The following is a 15,233-nucleotide window of genomic DNA, read 5'->3' as shown; positions in this document are numbered from 1 at the left end:
CAATGAGCCAGAGTCTTTTTTCTGTCTTCCTCAGCTCCCATGTCCTGTGGTGTATTGCAAGGCTCCATACTAGGTCCAGTCCTTTTCTCCATCTATTTACTTCAGCTAGGCCACATTATTCAAAAACACTACACAGATCTAAATCACCCTAGAGCCTAATCACTACTAACAAAATTATCTCAATAACACAACTTCAAGACATCAGATCCTGGATGGCTGCACATATTCTCCAGCACAATAAGAATGAAGTTATTTTATTTGGACCACAGCCTTTGACCAACATCATTTATCTTAATCTTGGCCCAGTAGCCCCCTCTTTTATATCATATACAAAAAAATCATGGAATCATATTTGATTCAGTACTGAAGTTTGAATTGTATTAAAGCTCTCTCTTGTCTGCAGCTCACTGTGTGTCTCTCAAAGTTAGAGTTTGTTACATTTCAGCAGTATTGAGGTTCAATACTAAGGCTTTCATACTAGTCAGATAAATGGAAGAGGAGGAGGAGGAACAATGTGAGCAGAGGGGTCAGGAAAAACAGAACCCCTTGTTCCTCCTGCACTGTAACAGTCCTGGCATGGCTTTTAATTAACTGGCACTGTGCCTGCCATACCAGGCATTTAGTGGGCAGGAGGCCCCTCTGGCATCAATACAGATCATCATCAGGGGCTCAGTTGGAGGTATTCAATTTTCTGGGCAAGTGTGTTACACAGTATTGTGTCCCACTCCTGCATTAAACCTCCTCTGATTGTAATTTGGGGATAGCTGAACTCTTTCCTAAATCAGAGGAAGGGTCTGGCAAAGAGTTTGCTGTGATTATTGCCAGCACCAACAATCATACACAACACAATCATTGCTGAGAGCTCAATAGCAGCACGTTAATAACTGGCACATAATTCACACTGAATAGCTGACACTTCCAGCTTTATACTAATTTCTGTAACCTCAAGGCCTATTTTGGCAGTTCATATACCATTTACAACAACATTTATTGTGGTTGCCATCACAACAATGTTCAAAAGTGGGTTCCAACTTTATAAAAATCCATCAAACTTACACTTTGCAATCTAGTAGAATGGACATATGAAAAAAGTGAAAGTGAAAAAGAGGAATTCATGGCCCCTGCCCGATGTGGGAGGTAGCCTCTAAATTGACCTTGGTAGGAGAGAAATACCTTATCTCTCTTCACAGTTTACTTTCTCTTACAAAACTCTCAGCTTCACCAATGTTGTAACTAACCACGGGTAGCACAATATAGGGCAAAGATTGAGTAATGCAGTCCACATACATATATAACAGCCAATCTTAACACGCTGTTTATGCGTTCATCATCTACCAAAGCTGCAGATTTGACTGAGAGCATGTTTCTACATATTCATCTTCTGTAGTGTGTATAGTTGTCTGTGTGACACTGAATGTGTTTGAATCTTGTGGAAATCCCCACAATACTGTTCCTGCTAAACTACAAGCTCTGGGCTTCCACTTGGAGAAATGGCAGCAAGAGAAACAGGCGGAGTCTCCTCTGTCTGTAAAGCAATTAGCCAAGACTGCACAAGCAGTGCCAGACAAACACACATAAAACAATCCTAACCAAATGCAACTTTTGGGTTTTTGCATGACCTGTCTCTGTAGGACAAGGTTGTCCTGTTCCAGTTCGCTAAGAAGAAGGTGCAATTAATGAGGGTATAAAACTAAAGTTTGTTCTCACAATTCACGCTGAAAACTGAACAAAACAGAAAGTTCTGTTCACTCAACTTGTTGCACAGAGTGCAAAGAGGAAAACCGGATTGGGATAGTGGACTGTGCTGACATATGAGTGCACATGTGCAAGCTCCAACAAGATCTGCTGAGCACAACACTGGGAAAAGTCAAAGTGTTGCTGCAAATTTCTTGCAGTTTCTTTCTTGAAGACTGTGAATACGTCTTTTTATGAGTTCACAATGTGTGTGAGTTGGTTTGTTGTTTAAGTATTTATAGTGTGTGTGACGACACATTAAGTAAGCTCCATTTTGTGTATGTGCCGTGTGGATGGCAGCCAGAGTGCAGCCTTTCACCCTCCATGTAATCTGAAGACCAGGTAAGTAAGGTATGGTATCACAGAACAGGACAGACAGAGATTTTTCACAGCAAACAAAGAGAGCTGAGGGTCAGAGGGTGAGTGGGAAGTCAGTCTGTTCAAACATCCCTCCAGTGAACAAATACACATGCCTGGGAGCTAAGGAGCAGGATCTTCAACTGGTTCCCAGCAACTTATTTCTTTTCTTAGATGCCAGGTTATTAAACTAAACTGCTCTCAATGGAAATTCATTTTAATGTGCCTCCAAAGAGTTCATTACTATGATAGGGTACAGAATCACACTGATGGGTTTTAGACTGTTAGCAACAAATTGCTTCACTTGGCAATTTTATAAAGCTGATTATATTTTCCAAGTTGGGACCATATTCTGATCTCCCTGTGGTGATGCAATTCAAGGGTGTTTTGGCATCCAAAAACGAAACTACATGACCGAGTTATGTTATTGGAGCAAACATTATTTCATTAAGAAGTTTAAATACATTTGGTCAAACCAGTTTTAAATGAACAGAGTTTTCCACAGCATCAACATAACTGACAAAAAATAGAGGATCGGCTATCTCAAGCAGCTTTTAAGACTGAAACGAAAACTAACAACTTCCTGGAAAGCAGGAAATAAATCTTGGTACTCCATCAATGGTTTGGTTTGGGAAATTATTATTTTATATGCAAAATAGAGGCAAGTTAATAGTTAAATGGTATGCTGTTTTAACATTGTGGAGGCATCATTTAATTTAATATTTTGGAAATAGTCTACAGTCTAGGATTTGACTAAGGATAACTACACCACAACTAAGAGGACGGAAACACCCTCACAAAATATTAAAGGGGATTAAATGGCAGTTGAGCATCCTGTGGGTTCTTACCATGACTGTTTCCCTGTGGATGGCTCTGCTTTCCTGACTTCTGTCCTCCCTTGTGTCCACCCTGATGCCCAGCAGGGTGCCCATCCAAGGCCAAGTCAAGCGCAGGACCTAGGCCCAGGCTCTGCCCATTAACACGGAGATCCTTCCTCTTCTTGCCTTTCAGCCAGCCCAGAGCCCTGCCCAGGGAGTGACTGCGCTTCTTCCGACCCCTTTTGTTGTGCTTCTCCTGGGCAAAAATCTCAACCACATCCTGGGGAATCAGGTCCCCAAACCCCAGTGAGTCACGGTTTGACATACCACTTCACCCTGAAAAAAGAGAGGGAAAAAGAAATACAAATTTCAGTCATCATCGTCCAAGAACCACATGTGCTGGCACTTGAAGAAAGGTACTAACTGTGGTTGACTAAAGGGCAACAGATTTGTTTGATTCATTTCTATCGTTACTGCCACCCACTGGTTTCAATTAATGCCAATGCAGTACTGAACTCAACTTGCACAAACTTATTAAGGCTGCAAGGCTTAGGTGGTCCATCATGGTGAAAAGTGACAAAAAAGAGAAGCTGAAGCTATTGCTTTGATTGTATTACTTGTGATTAAAAGTTATCCTGTCATTGTGTGAAGCTGCAAGCAGGGGCTGGTTTGCTGTTATGTTAAAGGAAATCACAACATCTGAAATGTGAGATTTGATGGCCACAAAGGAACTCTGCTGCCAAATTTGGACGCCTTACAAGACTTTTCATATCTACTTACGCATGCTTTTCTGTAGTTACTGGACGTGAGGGCAAGAAGAGCAGCAAGGTCTCAGTGATGGATTATATATGCCAAACAGGTTTGAGGTTCTGGCAAGGTGACTTTCGTCTTGAAGGAAATTAGCTTTAAAGGTTTCAAATTAAGTTTAAATTCAGTAAGATAAACACTATTAAACACTAAACACAGCATTGGACATGCCCATAATGCTGCCTATTCTATAGACCCCTCCACTTGGTATGTGTGTGTATTAGTGTCTGCATGTCTCCGTGGGTACCGCTCATTCAGCCCACACGCTCAGCCTACACTGACCCCCCCTCCCGCCTCTAAACCAAACTTCACAGTTCTGCAAAGAAAGACCTGGCACCGCTCCCTTCATTCCACAACATGGAGTCATAATTCACAAAGCCGCACCCGTAAGCTCATGCACTTTTACACACAGGAGCAACAGCACAAATCAGGAAGAGGTAAAGAACAGAAAAATAAACAGTCGCAAATGTGCACTCTTTTAACGAATGGTGTCCTTTCATATCAGAGTAGTTTCTGTTTCATGTTCCTTGTTATGTTTAATTGTCTTCCATTATTGTGTTTTTTTGTGGTAAGTGCAATGAGCTCATCGCCTTCCTTCTGCTAACTTCCTCTGCCCTCCACCTTGCTCAACTCTTCTCTGAGACAGATTTCCCAGCCTTGCTCATGGGGATCTGTGGCTTACACTCAGTGTCTTCCAGCTGTGTACTTTATGAGACGCTTATCTCCAAATCACAGGCTAAAAGTAGGAGCCCGCTCTTAGAATGACAGGAGTAAAAGTCAGTAAATAAGTAGTCAAAGTCAGAAGGAAGGTGGGAGTTTGGTCAGAGTATGAGAATTCTGATTTGCTATAGAGAAAAGTTCATGAAAAGTTTTTGGCTACTATGATGCGTCACAGTCATGTGTGAAAAACACTGCCGAGAAGTTTTAACACATGCAAGGTGTGAGCAATATAACCACACATCTTTTTGGTAAAAGAGTCTCTAGGAATACGTGACAGCCCCAGACAAGAGTATGAAACTAAACCACAGAAACCAGTCATGATTTCTCTGAGGATTACAAATGTGACTTTTCCAAATAGCTTCTTGTCATCAAAACAGGGAGGGATGAGGAATAAGAAGACACTGGTTGGGTATCATATGGAAAATGTCCGGGCAGATGTACAGTACACTTTTCAAAGCCAGGCGCCTGACATACACTAGCCATAAATTTACCTTTTATCAGTCTAATCTTGACAATGTCAGAATCTCAACACTGGAATTTGCAGAGCATCATTTCAAAAGCAGGCAGCACTGAGTACATTAAGTAAAGTTAAATATGGTTCTACCTTCTGCAGAAAGTGTGGTTTGCATCCAATCACATGTATGAAAGACTTAAGATGAGTACTTGAAGTACTTGAATACTTTTATAAACTTTATACAAATGTGGAAATTTTTAAAGTAGTTTGTTATATTCATGTAGCCAAGCTGTACTTGTTATTCACTGCAGCATCTTAAGTGGCACATCTTGTACAGAGTAGATGCACTACGAGGAGTGAGTTGTAGTGAAAGGCCTTTAACAAGACGGAGCATCCATCTTCTCTAGAGAAAAGCGTCAGGCCTCTCCCTGCACTAAGCCCTGTGTTTCTCCTGCTGGAAATTACAGTCATTTGGGCATGACTAAGATCCGTGCATCTGTATTGGCAACAGTCGCCAATAATCAGACGCCTCTCTTGGGAAAAGGGGGCTGGTTCATTCATTTATAGCCCGTGGGCTGCTGAGAGTAAAATAACTCCCTGTATTATTTCCACCAAATAGGGACCAGAGTAATGCTAAAAACTCTGTAAGAGAGCAGAGGACCACCCAGTGAACTGCCCTCTGGTCCGGTCACAAGGAGTTGACTCACACTACCACTTCCATGGTTACACATGGCAACCTGCAATTTTCAGTTTTGCAAACAAATTTAATGGTGTGACGCATGCAGCAGAGTGCCTTTTATTTACAATTTGTCCAAAGGTTTACTTGAGTACACTTCACATCTCTTAGGTTTCTTTACAGTAAAAGTTAAACATTTCAAAGTTAAAACACCAACATCTTAATTACAGACTTTCATTTACCCCGCAATTACTTAACCCCCAACCACACCTCTTAATTCATAAAAGTTGATGCACAAAAGAGTTTCAAACCTGATCTTTTTTGAAGATTTATAGTACAATCCTGACCAAAAAACCCTAGTGACACCTACACCATGTCACATCAGAGTCTATCATATTATCATGAAGGACTAACCTAGTCATGTGCTCTCAGCCGACTTGCAAACAAAAAAGTTTGTACGTGTTTCTCACACACACTATACCCGCTGTGGTTTTTCAGCCCAGCCCCAGTCCTGCTGGAGCAGGCATGTGTTCCAACATGCTGTTTACTTATCCTTTACAAAAGACGTCAGGCTCTCACATTGGACAGGAGGTACTGCTTGAACACAGGTAACCTCAATGCAGTGTCAATACCTGCAGCAGTGACTGATTATCTGACATTGACAGCAGTGTGTACACATCAGCTTGAAGCAACCTGGAACTGATAATAGTTTACACACTGTCAAGAAATAGACAGTGAGACTCAGAAAATGGCAGGTATTGATTGTGTACTTTTGACAGCTATGCTGTATATTGTGGAGCTCGGGGACATACATTCCAGAGCAAATCTGGGTCCCCTCTTAATATTTATGCAGACAGGTCAACAGAGTTAAAGCAACGCAGAGCACTGACACCTGCTTGCCTCAAGCGAAGCACAGAATCATAGGTTACTGTGCAGACTAAGCCAGAGCCCAAATCCAGGATTAAAAACCACAGATCTTGATCTGACACTGGGTTGTCTGAATCTTTCTTTAACAAACTGGTGTGTGAATGAAAAGAGGGAGATCCAGTTCTTGTTATATTTGAAAACTACATTAAATCCATGTGACTTAAGTGTCCACACCCTGAACAGAGCTTTGCCAAAGATGAATTGCAAATATATTCTCTGTCATCAAACAGAATGCCTTTAAAGTGGGATTTACACCACAGTATAATTCAGAGAACTGTCCTGAAGTTAAAAATAGATTCTCACCCCTTCCATTGTTTTATGTAACACGCTGCACCCACGTCGCCAGAAAGTAGGTTCGAATGATGCATAAAACACCATCTGACCCTAATTCAGAGTTTGACAGCATAAAAATACTGTGGACTCTCACTTGTTTTGAAGCAGAAGAGAAGTGTAATCACACCCTTGTTGACACCGACAAATACGGACAATGTGAATTTCACAGGCACATGTGGGAAGGGGTGGGGGTGGGGGGTCTCCAGGAACTGAATCTTTGACTACACAGAGGGAAGCTGACAGAGCAGACTCCACTGCTTCATAAGGATAAGCCAAAGCCAAGAGGGAGTGGCGGTGATACAGGCAGTCACATTTGTTTGAATTAGGACTGGCTCAGTTTAACCAGGAGGCCGTTCACATCTACGTACGTCTGAACAGCAGAGTTTGACATGGCATGACCTAGCCATCAGTGCGCCAGGTTAAGGTCGGGCTGAATACAGCTAGTCTTCACAAGCAGGAAATAATAGATTAGCAAGGTTAAAATTTTCATTTCCAGAGTGTAAAATGGGATGTTTTGGATCTGTTCCAGTCTTCCTGCAGAAACCAGCAAAAAATAACAGCTTGTTTGGGCAATAACAGTTTTTAAACTACTCTTAAAATGAGTAAATGACAAGTGTTTAAGCAGTGTGAAAACTGGTGTTACTGTGCAGCACCTGCAGGCATCAATCAGGGCGTTGCCCGTCTTCTCTGGGCATTATCAAACAAAGGAGAGCACTGCTACCGAAAAGCAGACTTAAGCAAACTTGTCTGGGGTAGAACTCCTCGCACTCCTTATGTACAAACGTTTAGAAAAACTTGTGATGGACAATGAGCCCACCAAGACATAAACTGTAAATGCCTGAGAAGCTTTAACAATGAAAAGCGGTGACTCTTAAGCTCTGCAGGAGTCAGGCATCAATGAAAGATTTCCGATCTTAAGCGAAGTGGCCTCCTCTTTCACAGTTGACTTATTTTTGTACTGACAGGGAAGATAATGATGCCAAATAGCTAAAATAAAAATGTTATCTCAAGAGCCAGAGTACAGGTTGGCCACAAGTTTCCTACAATTTGATTCTAAACCAACATATCATCATAAATACACAGTGGTGAAGGACTTCGACTGAAAGACAACCCCTTACTGACATTATGTGGTCCCTTTGTTTGGTGCAGAAAGGATAAAGTTTCAGAAAAAGACCATGTAGATAATGACAGTTATAAAAATAAACACTGCATAAACACAACAACGCAGTAAGACAATAATGACACAAATAAAACAAAACGCTATGTAACTGAAGTCACAGGGGTTCAGAACAGTGTGTGTGCATGCAGTGGTAACGTGCAGAGATCTGTGGACAGGGTAATGCAGTTGGCGTGCTGCGAGGCCACTGAAGCCATGCAGCAGCTTGTCTGGTAAGAGCAGCGGCTGCATTCCTGAGAGATTGATAATTACCAACTGAGGAACTCTTCTCTCCAAATCTGCTTTCACCCACCCACCATCACCTCCGCCTCCATCCCCTGCTCTTGTTCTCCCTTTCGCCACCCCCTCCCACCTCCCCTGCCACACATCCCTAATTCAGTGGCCTAGGAGACCGAGCCATGAAAGAAAACGGATAATGGCTGGCGCATGAGAGTCATTTTGAGATAACATTATAATACGTGGTTGTGTGCACTGGCTTGCCATTATTGTTCACTGTGTATCCTTTTCAGAGGGCAGTCACAAATATTTGAGCACTGTTGAAATTATGTGCACACAAAATATGAAAAATGATGGATTTTCACATATAAAAAGTTTTTTTTGTTTGTTTTTTTTGAGTGGCTAGCTTATATTTTTACTATTTTGTTACATACTGTACCTAAAATGTAGATGGCAGAGAAAGTTGTGTTTGTGTTGCAACTACGTCTCAAACTAATTGTGATTTCATTATTTTCCTAATGTTTCAACTAATTGATTGGTATATAAAATATGAGAATATAACAGTTAATACAATAGTCAAAATGGCCCATTTCCTGAAGCCCAGGGTGTACAAAAAAATTTCATTTCACATGTCTATTGCAATACTTTAAATATATTCTGCAATATAATATGTTCAGTCAGGACCCTCAGATCATGTTTTTGATTCAGTCTCTCTAGTATCTTAGTTTCCATTGTTTACTTCTTTGTTTATTTCCAACAAACAGGACAGAAACCTAGTAGAAATATACATTTTCTCCAGCAGTGTTCAGAGATGGAAGCCAACAAAGACTTTGCACAGTTGTTTGCTTTGCTCCCAGAGGTTGCCAGGGGTCTAGGCCTGGACCGCAGCCTCTGTGGAGCTTAAGACCCCTGAACTGACAGGTCAGACAGTGGTAAAAAAGCAACTGTTATGCGGCAGCAGTGACCATCTTACAACGAAGGCAAACACGGACACTGCAGTTTAAAAATACATCCTGGCATCTCAGTGTCTCTGCTCAGCTCCAGTCAAAACAGAAACTCTGCAGCCACATTGAAATTCTTTCAGTCTGAAGCTCACTCAGTCTGAAAGCCGACTACAGGACAGCAGTCAATGTGTGTGTGTGTGTGGGGGGGGGGGGGGGGGGGTAGATCAGAACTTATGTGAACTCTCAGAAGGACAAGAAGAGCAAAAGTCTGGGTGTTAATGTGACACTGTGAAATTGGTATGTCTGTTTGCTTTCACACTAAAGCCCATTACAGATATTGATTGCATTTTTAGAAGGGATAAGGGATAAGAACCCACTGATGAGTTACTCATAAACTAATCTTGCTGATCAACAGCCCACTCATCAGCCAGGTGTGTACCCCCCCTCCCTTCCCCCTCTCCAAGCCTGCATGACACATAGACACACACATCATTTAGCAAACTCTACGTAATCATGAGTCTTTAACTGTTACATCAATTATACTTCCTGTTACTCTCTCTTGACTGGTAGCTTTCACCTTTCCTCCACTGAACTGGCACTTCATCAATGACAACACAGCATGTTATGCAGTTGTGACTTTCAAAAAGTTTTAAAACTGTTTTACTTACCTGCTTGTCTCAAGTATCAGACCTACTGCACCATATCCTAGGAGCAGTCCTCTTTCCAGTGAAATCTTTATCCTGTTATATCCCTCATCTCTCACAGCCTCTCTGTTCTTGTCCCATCTCTACCCTGATGTCTACCTTGATCTCTGAATCTCAGGTATCTACCAGGTTCTGCTGTGCCTTTGGTGCTTACATAACACACCTGTAATCTCCATGGGTACAAGCCCTGGCATGGCAGGCTGGTGAAGACAGAGCACCAGTATGAGACACACCCTTTCTAAACAAATGGCTCTGTCTCAGCCTCACCTACTACAGGGTATAAGAGATAAACTTGAAGCAATACGGCTGAAAAACACCAGCCAACAGCCCTAGATTGTTGGAAGCACAGTTTTCAGTAAAGTTTAGAACCCTTTTCTGATTCCATTTCTGATTCCAAAGTCCAGGAGAAGCAGCAGACAAACAAACAAACAAACAAACAAAAAAAGAGGGGGGGGGGGCACAGAAGGTCCTGAGATGGTCATGTTATCTGTTATTTCTGTCAGGTTAATCGACATGTAGTGGGTCTAGCATTATGGAGGGCATTGACTGGAACAGATTAAACCAAGTGTCAGAGTATGCTGTCAAGCAGTCACTTGCTGGGTCAGTGATGGAAATAACACAATAGCTTTGATTGTCATGGGTTCCACAGAGGAGCACAACTGGTCTTAAATTACATTCACTTAGGATCCCTCAAGGCCAAGCTAAGCAAATCTCCCACACCTAGTTTTTCATGAATGCTGATACTCATGCCATCCACTGGCAGCTCAGTTTATTTAATCAGGGTTGGACTTTACCATTAGGCAAGGTAGGCAACTGCCTGGGGCCCCAAACCTCTACTTTCTTATGATATTTAGATGTGACAAATATTTAATTATACTATTCAAACTCAATGTATACCAAAATAACTTACAAAAGGCCCCTATCACTACATTCACCTGGCAGATAAACGTTACTGGTTATGTTGAATATTCAAACTTTACTCACAGAATAACAACAAATAAAATATGATTCATTATAATTAATTGAATCCAGCAATATACAAGAATTACAAGCTCAATCTTCACACGTTAAAAGGTAAATGTAAGTACATTGTGCTGATAATAGCCTACCTCTCTTTCTCATATAAATGAATATAGCCTTTTGTTTGTTGTTCTTTTGCCTGTGTTTCAATACCAACATTTAATTAGAGAAAAGGTGAAAATAAAGGGAGACAGAGTTTGCCGGGGGCCCCAAAATCACTATATCCGCCCCTGTATACTTGATAATGCTGGTTAAGACATGAGGCTTTTATTTTCTTTATTTTGTATCCTATCTTACATTTTTAAAGCAGAGCAATTGTTACATTGATCACACAACACGAATTAAAAATGTAGGCTACTTTCTGAAATTGTTTAAAAGATGATTCATTCGACTCTAGTGTCATTTTAAGATTATTTAAATTTAATTAAACTATATTTCAACCATTTAACATGCCTACATATAGTTTAAGAGGGTGTTAAGTGGAAATGACAAGACATGTTAGACACTGACACTTGAAAAACTTTACATCTAAAAAAAATCTAAACAACTGGTGATCATACCTTGTTTAACTTTAATGATCCAGATGGGCTGATTTAACTCCAGCCTCTCTCCATTTGAAGCGTCTCCCTTCTGCGTCCTTCCTCCCCAACTACAAACTTTCACCGTCCGAAGGAAAACTTCAGGTGAACCATTTCCGTGACAAAAACACTTGAGGAAGCGACAATCTGGATTTGTTCGTACCCGGCCGGTACAGATCCGGATGCCAGCTAGACTTCCCCGCCGTCTATGTAGTTTGCCTGCGGGCGCTCCAGTGGAGCACACGGGGGGAAATGAAGAGAAGTTGCGCTGCTATCGACCTGTAGGTCCCACCTGGAGGCTGGGCGAGGGCTCAGGTGCGAGACGTGTGCTCTGCTGCGGTCAGTGCTGTGAGGACATCTAGTGGCGGGATGTAGGAAGTGTACAACACCTTACATCTGAACAAGGGAGAGAGATGAAGAATTTTCTTTTCCACGCTTAGTTTGCGTGTTACTGTCAGCGTGACGTCAACATTTATTCTGCTAAAACAATGTTTTTACTTTTAAATGAAGGTTGAAAATCACGATTCCTATTTTTTTGTACATACTTTTACAAACATCCAGTATATTATGAATAATAATATCTAACAATCAATAGACAAGATTTACATTCATGTTAATTCCAATTTGAATGTTAAATCAAAATGTATTACTTAGATCTCACCAGTTTTGTTTTGTTTTTTGTCTTTTTGTTTGTTTTTATTTTATCATTATTATTATTAGTTGTGTAAGTATTATTTTTACATTTTATCATTTTATTGATCCCATGTAGGGGGACAAATTATTCCTCCATGCACAGTGAGAAATAAAATATCTACAAGTCAGACAAGTCACAGCAGATCATATAAATACTGCCAAACAGTAATTTTAAACCCTTTGTACAGTACACAATCATGCAAAACACAGAAGACACAGTTAATATGCACCATATGGGCATTAGTTTCTGTCCTGTGGAAACCATGTCTTTAGAACAACAACTTCATTAAAAAAAAGTTCATAAAATATAATAATAATTTAAGTTTAAGTTAATAAGGCCTGTTTGATTTCCTCCCCACAGAGAAGCACCTTTGCATGCATTTGCCTAAATTATGAGGTTTAGCTAAATGGGTGACAAGGGGACAATGTTGCCATGGACTGATGCAGTCATGTTATCATAAAGGCAGTTTACATAAACATACAGTACCCATTTATGACAGGGCCATCATTGTTTTCATACCTTATGTGTTTTATTGTATTTCTAATGGAAAATATGGGATATTATACAAAAATTAGTACAACCCTTCATCTTGTCTCCTTCATTACATTCCCTCTTGTAAGAGTAGTTTTATATGTTACCATTTGTATTTGGGAAATGCAAAACACTACAAACAAATACTGTATATAAACCATGCAAACTTCATGGACAGCTGACCTTAATACTTCAGGAAGCTATTAAAAGAAAAGCCTGCATGTGCCTGCTAATAAACCTCTGCTTGTAGTCTGCGGGAAAATGTTCAAGGTAGAAATTTGAGGAAAGTTAATTCTCAAACCATTTTCAACAATGATGTCACATAAAAACAGGCTGTGAAGCTATATAAATATAACTTGCTAGCACCCAGGCTGGTCCAGACATGTGTTAACTGGTGCATTCAGAGCATGTGGGCCTGTCTGCTCCCAACACTGACACAGTTTGTGCTCCCATGTGGGGGCATGTGAGTCCTCCGACGAACCCAGAGATAGTATTTCTACCACGACTCCAGTTGTTATTAATAAACACAAAGTGTGCCTCTGTTTTCCTGGAGACAGACACACTGCAGAGAGATCCTTAAAGCTGAAAGCAAATTGGGTTCACAGCTGGCTGTACCTCTTGGAGCTGAGTGAGTAGAAATAGGCCCTATGTGTTAATATGTATTGTTATTGATGAGTGTATGACTGAGAAGTTAAGACCCTCCTGTGTGTGATCTTTGGATGTCCTTTTTAGGGTTTACAGCAATCACAATTGTAAACAGCTACATTAAGTTTATTTGTTATGCAAAATAATCTGAAATGAAGGACCTGATTAGAGGTATTTTACCACCCTTGTCTAATCAATTATTTATGTTGGCCTTTTGATTAATGGCAGCTCTCTTGTTTTAACCTTCTCTTTCCTTCTATCTTTTTAGCAGGTCATGGACAATCAAAGATTAACAGATGATAGGACTGACATGTTATCAACTGAAGACTCAAACATGGAATTCAGATTTGCTGAAGATGTCACAGAAAACAGCCATATTGACTCTGAAGTAGACACAATCATCACCCCAGAGGAGCGCACACAGTTCCCCATGATACAAATAGACCAGGGGGACTTGGACAGCTTAGGACAACTTTTCGAGTGCTGCATCCAGCATGTGACTCATCTAGAGCTGCAGAGGGACGAGTTGATACAGGAGTTCCTGCAAATACAGGAACCTATGCTGCGAGTTGTAGAACATCTGAGAGGAAAGCTAGTAGACACACGGAGGCTGGTCACTCTGGCTCAGCTGGATTATATCGCTGTTTATGAGGAAGTACAGCAGGTGAAGAGGAAAATGTTTGCCACAGTCAGAGAGTGCATCCAGAACCAGGTGACACTGTCTGCACATGAGTATGAGGTGGCTCAGTCTGCTGTTACACAGGTAACCTTCTGATGATTCATTTACTGAGACAATTTCAGTGTGAAGTATTCTGCAGTTTGAGAAGTGTTTCCTTTTGATACCTATCATCTAATTCAATTCTTTGTTTTGATGTGGTTGTAATTCAGATTTTATCCTGACCTTCCTCATAAAATCATGACAAACAATCACCCTCACTTTATTTGCAAGTTTCTGTAAAAGTTACTTTCATAGCTTAAATCAATAATGCCACTGAGTATTATTTGTGTTTCTTTAAAATCAGTTTTATACCTATCCACAGGAGGAGCTCAGGGCCCGTATTCAAAGTCTGATCCAGGAGTTGTCTCAGCTCCGGGAGGCTCACCAGAAAGAGCTCAACTCCTTAAGGGACCAGGCCAGTAAGCCCTGCAGACCAAGAGCCATGAGTGACCTCAGCCAGTGCCGGCAGGCTTCTGTCAGACTGCAACGTCGGCTCAGCGGCAGTGTGCAGGCACTGGAGGGATGGTACGAGCCTCGGTTCATGGTCTTGCTGAAGAGGAGGCAGTTTGGGGAGGACGCCCTGAGAATAAGCAGGGAGCAGGCAATGGACCTGAGGGGCAGACTGAGGCCCCTGAGAGAGGACATACAGAGGTTGGAGATGGAGAGATCCTGTCTGGAGCAGAGAATCCACCTGATGGAAAGGGAGAGGGAGGAGAGTATCGCACAACATAAGGTACAGTGGTTTTAGTCAGGTAGTGTAACAGATACAAAAGGTGTTTGGTAAAACTGCCAACACAGACATTTATCCACTTCAGGGGACGGTGGAGACATTAAAAGAGACTCTGCGAGAGCTACAAGTGGAATTTGAAGTTCAAAGAAAATCTAAGAATAATTTGGAGGAGCTTAAGGAGGGCCTTTTGAGAGAGCTGATATTTCTCAGGTAGGTTTCTTTTATACTGTTTGACTATAGACTGCAAGCATCAGGATAAAAACTGAAATTACTATCTTGTTTTATAGAGGCCGTGATGAAACCAGTGAAGCCACTGCAGAGGATCCCTAACTTTGTTTTCAGTGGATACTCTTAAACCAGAATCTCCACCAGACCAAAGTACAGCATTGCATGTGTATTTAATGTCAAAGATAAGATCTAATATGTTGCACAATTTAAACCTGGTATTCA

At 41.2% G+C, this 15,233-nt stretch overlaps 2 protein-coding genes across 2 annotated transcripts in view; one reads left to right on the top strand and one right to left on the bottom strand.

Moving 5' to 3' along the window:
* LOC128375239 (uncharacterized protein KIAA1522 homolog) overlaps positions 1–11,749 on the bottom strand; it is a 28,156-nt gene extending 16,407 nt beyond the window's left edge. Inside the window, exons 1-2 of the mRNA XM_053335535.1 lie at positions 11,448–11,749; positions 2,940–3,245 (exon numbers count right to left, since the gene is read on the bottom strand). Of these exons, the coding sequence (XP_053191510.1) occupies positions 2,940–3,234 (295 nt within the window). The 5' untranslated portion in view covers positions 3,235–3,245; positions 11,448–11,749. The remainder of the gene's footprint in view (positions 1–2,939; positions 3,246–11,447) is intronic.
* Positions 11,648–15,113, top strand: sync (syncoilin, intermediate filament protein). The gene is made up of 6 exons (XM_053335177.1): positions 11,648–11,780; positions 13,095–13,153; positions 13,604–14,098; positions 14,376–14,786; positions 14,869–14,993; positions 15,071–15,113. The coding sequence occupies exons 1-6, from the start codon at positions 11,648–11,650 to the stop codon at positions 15,111–15,113; spliced, it is 1,266 nt and encodes a 421-aa protein (XP_053191152.1).
* Positions 15,114–15,233: the final 120 nt, after the last annotated feature.

Source organism: Scomber japonicus, chromosome 16 (assembly GCF_027409825.1).
Source record: "Scomber japonicus isolate fScoJap1 chromosome 16, fScoJap1.pri, whole genome shotgun sequence".
Taxonomy (NCBI): domain Eukaryota; kingdom Metazoa; phylum Chordata; class Actinopteri; order Scombriformes; family Scombridae; genus Scomber; species Scomber japonicus.
Note: the sequence above shows the minus strand (reverse complement) of the source record. Positions and strands in the feature narration are given on the sequence as shown.

Excerpts from the sequence above, each read along its gene's own strand:
- sync (XM_053335177.1), top strand. The coding sequence starts at position 11,648 with ATGCCAGCTAGACTTCCCCGCCGTCTATGTAGTTTGCCTGCGGGCGCT. Across the intron at positions 11,781-13,094 it reads GAGGCTGGGCGAGGGCTCAG|AGCATGTGGGCCTGTCTGCT; the intron begins GTGCGAGACGTG and ends TGGTGCATTCAG. Across the intron at positions 14,099-14,375 it reads CTCAGTCTGCTGTTACACAG|GAGGAGCTCAGGGCCCGTAT; the intron begins GTAACCTTCTGA and ends ACCTATCCACAG.